Genomic DNA, 9,742 nt, shown 5'->3' on the forward strand with positions numbered 1-9,742 from the left:
TCCCTCTTCAAACCCATCCCACTCCCACCTTCCATTATGTCTCTCGATTGTCTTCACATAGACCGCATCGCCTGTCCACAGCCATGCCCCATATGTGTGCATACCACGTACTCAATTCAACCCCTGCTATCAATCGAGTTTCTAATAAAGCAGGTAGATCTACGTGCTAGTATATATATGGACAGAGCGCCATATACATTTTTGGTCGGAACACGTGTGTTTTGCCTTGTGCACTTTCTCATATTCGTATTTGCTTCAGAGATGGCTTGCTTAACAGGGACTGAAGATGGTAATTGACATTCGCTGTGCATTGGGACAGCTTCTTCATGACCCAGCAGAGATTCCCACAGCTCTTGCTCATTCACAACACAAAATATCGAAAACGGCCGCAACAGCACTAGAACCAGCTTAGTCGAAGAGACCGAAGCCCATGTCCTCATCCGACTCTTCCTTCTCTTCCTCCTTCTTCTTCTCCTCCTCAGCCGGAGCAGCAGCGGCATCGCCACCAGCGCCAGCAGCGGGAGCAGCAGCAGCAACGGCACCACCCGATGGCACCGAGGCAAGCTTCTCCTTACCCTCAGAGATCAGCTCGCTGACGTCCTTGCCGTCGAGCTCCGAGATGAGCTTCTCCAGGCGCTCGTTGTCAGCCTCAATGCCGACAGTGCTGAGCAGCTTGGTCACATCCTCGGCGGTCGGCTTCGATTCCTTGCCAAGAGAGAGCAGCAGGTAAGCGGCGATAAGCTTCATATCGGTTGTTCTTGTTTGAAAGTCAAAGGTTCAAGTGTACCACAAATCCGCTTTAAGAAGCTTTGGTCCAGTAGGAAGACTTGAGGGTAAAGATCCAAGCAGGATTTTCTTGCGTCACGCAAAATGACCACACAGCGCTTCGCCCAGTCCACGCTAGCTGCAGCCAGTCATTTCACCCATTCACATGCGTACCTTTGCCTTCAGTATACTCTGTGATATATCACGTGCTAAACTAAAAAACTGTACTTGAGGCCTCCGCATGCACGTGCGTCGGAATCGCCGCACACCGACTCTTCCAAGGCTTAGCGTCGAGTACAGCGTCTCCTTCCCATCCACAAAGCTCGTCGAAGATGTGCGTATTGTTTTTCTAGCGCCGTTTGTCGTCGTCATAAGCCGACGTGTGATCGCCATGACGGGGACATGTGCGCGCGCTTGTCTATCAAAAGCAGGGAGACTAACATTAACTGCAGGGATGACTACGACGCTGCCGCTGCCGCTGAGCTGAAGCGCAAGAGGACCTTCCGCAAGTTTTCATACCGCGGTGTCGACCTCGATGACCTTCTTGACATGTCGAACGAAGACTTTGTGAAGCTGGTGCACGCTCGTGCACGCAGGCGCTTTTCGCGTGGTCTCAAGCGCAGGCCCATGGCGCTCATCAAGAAGCTGCGCAAGGCCAAGAAGGAGGCCCAGCCCAACGAGAAGCCAGCTGTTGTCCGCACACACATGCGTGACATGATTGTCGTGCCAGAGATGATCGGCTCTATGATTGGCGTCTACAACGGCAAGGTATGTTCACACACTGATCTCTTTTGATTGGCGTCGGCATTCGCTAACATTGTTTTTTAAGGTGTTCACGACTGTTGAAATTAAGCCGGAGATGACGGGTCACTACCTGGGTGAATTTGCTATCAGTTACATCCCTACTCGTCACGGAAAGGGCAGTCTCGGCAAGAACGCGTACGTATTTCCCTTACTCTCTGATGAATCACGCTGTACTAACGCAAATTCAGTGGCCGCTTCATTCCTCTGTACTAAATGTGGTGTGAAAACTTCCATCGATGCATACGCCTACCGAGGCATTGCTCCGTTCCTATAGCATACATTCTCTCCGTGTACGGACTTGCCGTAGTGCGCTTTGTCGATGGCATCCCCAAAAAAATATACAGCATGGCTTACGATTACCCTTGTTGAATCGATTGACCGCTTGCTAGCCTAGTCGCAGAGGTGGATGGGTGGATACAAGGTCACGTGTATGGAAACCGGGCGCATCAATGATACGTGAGAGTGATCGAGTGTTGGGTTCGCATGCACAACAAATGCATCAAGTCTGTAGTGGTGTCTTGACCTCATCAATCCCTTAGACTGCCATGACTTCAACCACAGCATGACCTGTGCTTCTGCCACCTCTTCGCACCCTATAGGTGTATGGCTTTCATTTCTAGAAACTTGGACCGAAGAAGCTCGGCTACGCGGAACGAAGTCGGCTGCCGCGTACTTAAAAGCGTATCAGTCTCTCTCAACATGCCAAGATACATTGACACACCCGTGTGAAACTGTTCGTCTTCGTGGGATTGGAGAATCGATTGCAAAACGTATTGAGGTCGAATATGAAAAGTGGTGCTCCGAGCACGGATACCCAGTGCCAGAGAAACCCCGCATGGCAGCGCTGTGCGCTTCATCGTCAGCAGCTGAGCTACCGCCGCCACAAAAGAAGTCAACTCGGCCACGAAAGACTAAGGCTTATGTACCAGAGCCACGCTCCGGTGCGCATGGCATACTCGTTGCTATGTATTTGAAGGCACATGAAGACCATGATAAAGACGCACAGCTAGGCAAATCGGAGCTTATTGCTCGTGCCCAACCGTATTGCGATAATGATTACTCGGTGCCTGGTTGCGGAACAAGTTCTGCTACACCAGCATCTTTACTGCGCCGGGGAATGCCCTCAGGCTCACAGTCACTGGCTGCGCCGCGCAAATCATTCGCAACAGCATGGAGCAGTATGAAAGTTCTTATCAACAAAGGCTACGTATATCGCTCGGGGAATCCTGCCCTCTATTCTCTAAGTGAGCAAGGCCTGGAAATCGCCTCAATCCTGGCAACGGCGGAGGGATTTTCCCCGACAATACAGTCGCGTGCGTCGCCGCCACGAGCAAGCAGCGAGCACGTAGCAGCACCTTTATCGTCATCGCCATCAACCTCATCGGCGCAGTTACCCTCGTCGCCTACACCGTCGCCTTTGCATCCAGCTGCGGTGATGCCTCTACATTCGCCCTCTCGCACAACCAATGTTGCACCACTACCGTTGCATCATGCAGCGCCCGTGCTGACTGCCTCAAGGCTCGACAGCTCGCCCTCGCCTGAAGTGATACAATGCGATCCTCAGCCATCCACACAACGTTCGTCTCGCGTCACGACGTGTGTGCCTCAGTTGTACTTACCACCGCGGACGAATCTATCGCAGGCTAGTATACCCGGTGCTGCTCGCGAGCCATCCCCTGGCGACACGATCAATCTGGTCGATTCGTCCGACAATACTAGTTTCGACGCGGGCTCTGATGGCATTCAAATCATCGACACGCCGCCAAGATCGCAGCGCCTTAATATCTCTCTCATCGAATCTTCGCCGATCGTCATTAGCTCGAGTCCTCATGCTATATCACAAGCGCATGATGCTGTTGTTGGATGCTACATCCTACCGCCCGAATCGTATACGATTCACATGGTCGTGGATCACCGCGAAGTTCGCTCTCGGACTTCGACATTCATGGATGCAGGGCAGCAACGTATCACATTTGAAGGAGCACTGACACAGCGAGGTGTGCCCTGTGAGCTACGGGCGTTGGAGCTCGGCGATATTCTTTGGGTTGCGCGGCCAAAAAGGGACTTGCCGCCGGACAAGAAGAAAGCATGGACGTACGTCCAGGAAGTTGTTCTCGATACAGTTGTGGAGCGCAAGCGGCTTGATGACCTCGCATCCAGCATCTTTGATGGGCGCTGGCACGACCAGAAGCAGCGTCTTCGACATGCAGGCATAGGGCAGGTTATCTACCTGATCGAAGACATTCACGTGCCGCACCTGATGCAACGACATGGTGCCCAAATTCAGACAGCCTTGAGCAGTACACAGGTCATTGACGGGTTCTTTGTGCACCGCACAGCCAATAATCAAGGCACTGTGGATTTCTTGGTCACATTGCATGAGGCTGTCATGGACATGTACAAAGACACGCCTCTTTACGTTCTGCGAGAGGAGACGATCGCTCGTGAGCATTATGACCAGCAGCAGCGCACCATGCGTGCAGAGTACCCAGGCATTCGTTTCCACACGTCGTTCCACACATACCAGCAGCTGCATGCCAAGACCAGTACGGCGAGCACCATCGAGGCCACGTGGATCCGCATGCTGTTGTGTGTTCGAGGTGTTTCTGCTGACAAGGCACAGGAGATTGTGCGGCATTTTCCGACGCCGCAACACTTGCTTCGTGCCTACAGCCGCTGTCCGTCGCAGCTCGATGCACAACGCTTGCTTAGCACGACGATTGACGCAACGACGCGTCTCACTCGTCGGCGTATTGGCCGTGTCCTAAGCGAGCGCATCTGGCACATTTTGGATGCTCCTACGTACTAAGGCACAAGTTCCACAGGGAACATGCCACGTACGGCATTGCAGAGCCACAAGCGCGTTTTTTGTGCATATATGTCGGTCACAGTAATGGTGCGTGGCTGCACGAGTCCTTGGCGCACAAGTTCTTGGACCAAGATGCCGGGTAACAGGTGCGAGAATGACGGTGTCACAAATCGTACAGGTTCGTTGGGCAACTCGAGCACAAGATTCGCGATACTCGACTCCGTCACGATCTGCTCGGCATGCGCTTCGCTGTTCTCTGACGCGTTGGCGTAGTGCCATAGGAGCACATCGAAGCAGGAAGGTGGGATTGTCGCATCACCTCCATGGGATGGTGGAGAAGAGGATGGTGAACCGATGCCCAAAGTACCCTTCACACGAGCCCGAGCGGCGTCGTACGTAGCACGCGCATCAGTTTTGTATGATACCAAACCATTGGGAAGAAGGACAGACTGCGTATCGAGACGGACGGTCAGAATGGACGATGACGGAGGGTGAAGTGGTGCGATCACGGCTCTAGTCGAGCCATCAGCGTGGATTCGAAGACTCGCACGCAGCTGATGGGTATCTGAGTGCTGGATGGATTGAATGTGTGACCACAGCTGCTGCATCGCATCACACTCCAAAACTTCATTCACGCTCCACGCCTTCGTCCACGTAGATGGATACGCTTGACAGAGGGCCTCTGTCGTATCTCGCAGGCGGCGTACGTGTGCTACGAACAAGGGGACATGCCGCGCCAGAGGATGTGCACAGATGACCTCGTCGTACATGTCGCTTGCCATATTATATGATACATGCTCAGGAACGAGCGTCCTTGCAAGCATCACACGTTCATGCTTTGGGCACGCATCTCGATAGCACCGAGCACTCGTGATAGCTTCGAGCGGAATCGCAGGAGCAGGCGAAGGCATGCTAGGACTGGCCATCCGTATGCAACGATTGCTGTGAATATTGTGATGGTGTGGAGGAATACATTCACGTGGCGTCCATGTGGGGTTCCGGGTGCTCCCGGTGCGCCGCGTGACTGGCAATGGCAGCGCGCCGATTGGTCCGACGTGTCGGGCCGATGGGAAATACACGCAGTCTGGACTGGCTAGTTGGCCTAGGGGCATTGAACGAGACGGCTGGCGAAGCAGCGGAAAAGTAGCCAACCCGTGTTTTAACTGGATCCCATTTCTTTTGAGGAGAAAGGCGACTTTGGGTGTCCTGCCTCTTTTCGTCTGAAATTCTGTCATGGCGCAGCTGATCTCCTCGTGCACAAGGGCCGTTGCCTCGCGCACCTCGGCCAAGGCAGGTCTGACGCAGTCGGTACGTTTGCCCGTATGTCAAGGTAAAGAGGCAGAGGAAGCAGCGGAGTGGGGGGCGAGGCGGAAAGGGAGCGATGCGAAGGACGCGGATCAGACGTTTGGGTGAGAGCCAAGAGCGAGCAAGCGAGCGAGCGAGCGAGTGACAAACTTGATGCGCGAATGCCATGCAGATGGGCGGGCACGTGTATTGAAGCTTGATGGTGACAAGATGACGGATATGTTCATGCTCGTCGCCGAGCACAAGAACGAAGAGCAAGCGAGTCGATGTTTTCGAGTGTCTTTCTGACTGATGTCTCCCCTCTCCCTGTTCCGCTGCTACTTGAAGTCCTCTGTATGACAAGGAGATGCTAACACTCACTAGGTTCGCTTTGCATCGACGCGCGCGCAGACGAAAGCGACGTCTCCACTAACGTCGCGCACCTCGGCTGTCGCAGCGACGGCCATCGCACTGGGCTCCGTGATGTGGTACCAGCAGATGTACGGTGAATGGCCATTCATGGAGTCGCTGAGTGCCAACTTGTCTGACGAGGGTCTGCACCCACCAGCGTACCCATGGGAGCACAACAAGTGGTTCAAGACATTTGACCATGCAGCGATCCGCCGTGGTTTCCAGGTGTACCAAGAGGTGTGCAGTACATGCCATTCGCTTGAGCGCATTGCGTGGCGCAACCTTGTGGGCGTGTCGCACACGGTTGATGAAGTGAAGGCTATGGCCCAGGACGTCGAATATGAAGACGGGCCAAATGACAATGGCGAGATGTTCCAGCGCCCAGGTAAGCTGGCCGACTACATGCCAAGCCCGTACCCGAATGAAGAAGCAGCACGCGCTGGTAACGCTGGTGCGCTCCCGCCGGATCTTAGCTTGATTGTTAAGGCGCGCCACGGAGGTGCCGACTACATCTTCTCGCTGCTGACGGGCTACTGCGACCCGCCAGCTGGTGTCACGGTGCAGGAAGGATTGAACTACAACCCCTTCTTCCCTGGTACACAGATTGCCATGGCACGTGTTCTATTTGACGACCTTGTTGAGTACGAAGACGGCACTCCTGCAACGACGAGCCAGATGGCCAAGGACGTCGTGACGTTCCTGTACGTATGATGAGTGAATGTGATCGAGAAAGAAAAGGAACCCTGTTACTGACATGCACACACACAGTCACTTTGCGGCTGAGCCGGAGCACGACCAACGGAAGCGCGCTGGCTTCAAGGCACTGATCCTGCTTTCGTCCCTGTTTGCCCTGTCGGTCTGGGCGAAGCGCTTCAAGTGGGCGCCGATTATGAGTATGTACATGGAGACGGCGAGCGTGCGCCGCTTGTGTTTTATGATTTCGACGTTGCTAACCATGTTCAGCCCGCAAGATTGTGTACGACCCACCGAAGGGCCACCACCACTAGATACTTCAGGCGCTCATAGTAACTCGAAAATGATCTACCTCCTGCCTTGTAGAGTCGTTGATCGCCCATGGGATGGCTGGCTTGTGGATGTGCAAGTTCACGGCATGGCGATAGAGAAGAGGTACAGCGCAAACGGCCGAGCTGCCGAGCTACAAGGCGCGTATGCAGGCCGTACAAGAAACGCGGAGGAGGAGCGGGAAAGGGAAAGGGGAAGGGGAAGGGGTGGGGTGGTGCGCTGCCGTTGAACGGCCAGGACAACTGACCACTGAGGTGGAATGAGCGGAAACCCGACGTGGGTAGACGGTCTGGCGTTGATGATGACATAAGCTGTCCACATGGGCGACGCACGCCTCGACCTGGCGGGCCTGTCGACGCCGCGGACGCCGCCACGGGCGTCGCTGGCGCCGCCTTGGGCATCGAGCGAGAGAAACGCGTATTACACGAACGGCGATCGTCGAGAAACGTGTGAGTGTGTGAGTGTGTGTGACCGCTGGTTGAGTGAGCTTAGTGCGGGAACAAGCCCACGATTCGCATGAGCAGATCACGTTCAAGAGTCGAGGAGCATTTCGTTGGCGCTGTATCGCCGGAGCATGCACAGTCGTCGGAGACAGGGAGACGGGTGGGCGACTTTGTGCGTGCTGCGGGAGGGCACAGTGTGATCACGAAGGTGCTTATATGCAACAATGGGATTGCGGCCGTGAAAGAGATCCGCTCTGTGCGGAAATGGGCGTATGATATGTTTGGTGATGAGCGGGCGATCCAGTTTACAGTGATGGCGACGCCCGATGACTTGCGGATCAATGCTGACTACATCCGCATGGCCGACAAGTATGTCGAGGTCCCTGGTGGACCGAATGCGAATAACTATGCAAATGTCGAGTTGATTGTGGATATAGCGGAACGAGCAGGCGTGCATGCCGTGTGGGCAGGCTGGGGGCATGCGTCGGAGAATCCGCGGCTGCCCGAGATGCTAGCGCGTCTGGAGCCACGGATCCTGTTCCTGGGGCCGCCGGGCACGGCGATGCGTGCGCTGGGCGACAAGATTTCGTCGACGATTGTGGCGCAGCACGCAGACGTGCCATGCCTGCCATGGTCTGGCACAGGCATCACGGAGACGATACAAAGCACGGAGGGATATGTGAGCGTGCCGGACGATGCGTACGAGCGAGCGTGTGTGCACTCGGCAGAAGAGGGGCTGGCGATTGCGCAGCGCATAGGCTTTCCCGTGATGATCAAGGCATCGGAAGGAGGCGGTGGCAAGGGCATCCGGAAATGCGTGTCGCCGGACATGTTCGTGCAGCTGTACCAAGCGGCTGTGGGCGAGGTGCCGGGGTCGCCGGTGTTTGTGATGAAGCTCGCGAGCGCAGCGCGGCACCTGGAGGTGCAGGTGCTGGCGGACCAGTACGGCCAGGCGATCAGTTTGTTCGGGCGCGACTGCTCGGTGCAGCGGCGGCACCAAAAGATCATTGAGGAGGCGCCCGTGAGCATAGCGCCGGCAGAGACGCGCCTGCGTATGGAGCAAGCGGCTGTGCGGCTCGCGAAGCTCGTTGGCTATGTGTCGGCCGGGACGGTCGAGTGGCTGTACTCGCCAGAGACGGATACGTTTGCGTTCCTGGAGCTGAACCCGCGGCTGCAGGTCGAGCACCCGACGACAGAGATGGTGACGGGCGTCAACATACCGGCGGCGCAGCTGCAGATTGCGATGGGGATTCCGCTGCAGCACATAGACGACGTGCGCGAGCTGTACGGGCTGGGGCGCGTGGACGAGCGGGGTCAACGCTGTGGCGCGCCGTCGGCACGAACGAGCATAGACTTTGACGCGCGGCACCAGAGCGTCGACACGAGTCCGAAGCCGCGTGGGCACGTTATCGCGTGTCGGATCACGGCAGAGAACCCGGACACGGGCTTCAAGCCGGGGATCGGCTCGTTGAGCGAGCTGAATTTCCGATCGTCGCCGTCGACGTGGGGGTACTTTAGTGTGAGCACGAGTGGCGCGCTGCACGAGTATGCGGACTCGCAGTTTGGGCATGTGTTTTCGTATGGCGCAGACCGCGAGGAGGCGCGGAAGAACATGGTGTTTGCGCTGAAGGAGCTGTCGATCCGCAGCGACTTTCACACGACGACCGAGTACCTCGTGATGCTGCTGGAGCAGGATGTGTTTGTGCAGAACCAAGTGACGACCGCGTGGCTCGATGGCCTCATAGAGAACAGCGTGACGGCGCGCCGGCCGCCGACGGAGCTCGCCGTGCTGTGCGGTGCTGCCGTCAAGGCGCATGCGCTCGCGAAGGAGTCGCGTGACGAATTCAAGCGTATCCTGCACCGTGGACAGGTGCCGCCGCGGAACACGGTGCGGACCAAGTTTTCCGTCGAGTTTATCTACGGCAATGTCAAGTACCAGTTTGTTGCGAAGCAGAGCGCGCCGACAAGCTGGACGCTGCACCTGCAGCAGCAGCAGCAGCAGGTGCACGTGTCGCTGCGGGACCTAAGTGACGGTGGCCTGCTCATTGGACTCTCAGGCGCATCCCACACCGTGTACTGGTTCGACGAGGTCGGGCAAACGCGGCTCGTGATCGACGGGCAGACGTGCCGCATGGAGGAGGAGCGCGATCCGACGCAGATCTGCTCGCCTTCGCCCGGGAAGCTCGTGCGCCTGCTCGTCGAG

At 56.3% G+C, this 9,742-nt stretch overlaps 5 protein-coding genes across 5 annotated transcripts; 4 read left to right on the forward strand and 1 right to left on the reverse strand.

The window, feature by feature from the left end:
- Positions 1-408: 408 nt before the first annotated feature.
- Positions 409-747, reverse strand: MGL_3557 (uncharacterized protein; the record flags this gene model as incomplete). Its single annotated transcript, XM_001729470.1, has 1 exon — positions 409-747. One exon carries the CDS (start codon positions 745-747, stop codon positions 409-411), a length of 339 nt encoding a protein of 112 aa, XP_001729522.1.
- Positions 748-1,167: 420 nt separating this feature from the next.
- MGL_3558 (uncharacterized protein) lies at positions 1,168-1,560 on the forward strand (the record flags this gene model as incomplete). The annotated part of the gene is made up of 1 exon (XM_001729471.1): positions 1,168-1,560. One exon carries the CDS (start codon positions 1,168-1,170, stop codon positions 1,558-1,560), a length of 393 nt encoding a protein of 130 aa, XP_001729523.1.
- An 844-nt stretch (positions 1,561-2,404) lies between these two features.
- MGL_3559 (uncharacterized protein) lies at positions 2,405-4,378 on the forward strand (the record flags this gene model as incomplete). Its single annotated transcript, XM_001729472.1, has 1 exon — positions 2,405-4,378. One exon carries the CDS (start codon positions 2,405-2,407, stop codon positions 4,376-4,378), a length of 1,974 nt encoding a protein of 657 aa, XP_001729524.1.
- Positions 4,379-5,611: 1,233 nt separating this feature from the next.
- Positions 5,612-7,080, forward strand: MGL_3560 (uncharacterized protein; the record flags this gene model as incomplete). The annotated part of the gene is made up of 4 exons (XM_001729473.1): positions 5,612-5,698; positions 6,047-6,774; positions 6,842-6,966; positions 7,037-7,080. 4 exons carry the CDS (start codon positions 5,612-5,614, stop codon positions 7,078-7,080), a joined length of 984 nt encoding a protein of 327 aa, XP_001729525.1.
- A 532-nt stretch (positions 7,081-7,612) lies between these two features.
- Positions 7,613-9,724, forward strand: MGL_3561 (uncharacterized protein; the record flags this gene model as incomplete). Its single annotated transcript, XM_001729474.1, has 1 exon — positions 7,613-9,724. A coding segment is annotated over one exon (2,112 nt), but the record flags the coding sequence as incomplete, so codon positions are not given.
- Positions 9,725-9,742: the final 18 nt, after the last annotated feature.

The sequence above is a fragment of the Malassezia globosa genome (genome assembly GCF_000181695.2).
Source record: "Malassezia globosa CBS 7966 chromosome Unknown mgl_sf_9.1, whole genome shotgun sequence".
Lineage (NCBI taxonomy): Eukaryota > Fungi > Basidiomycota > Malasseziomycetes > Malasseziales > Malasseziaceae > Malassezia > Malassezia globosa.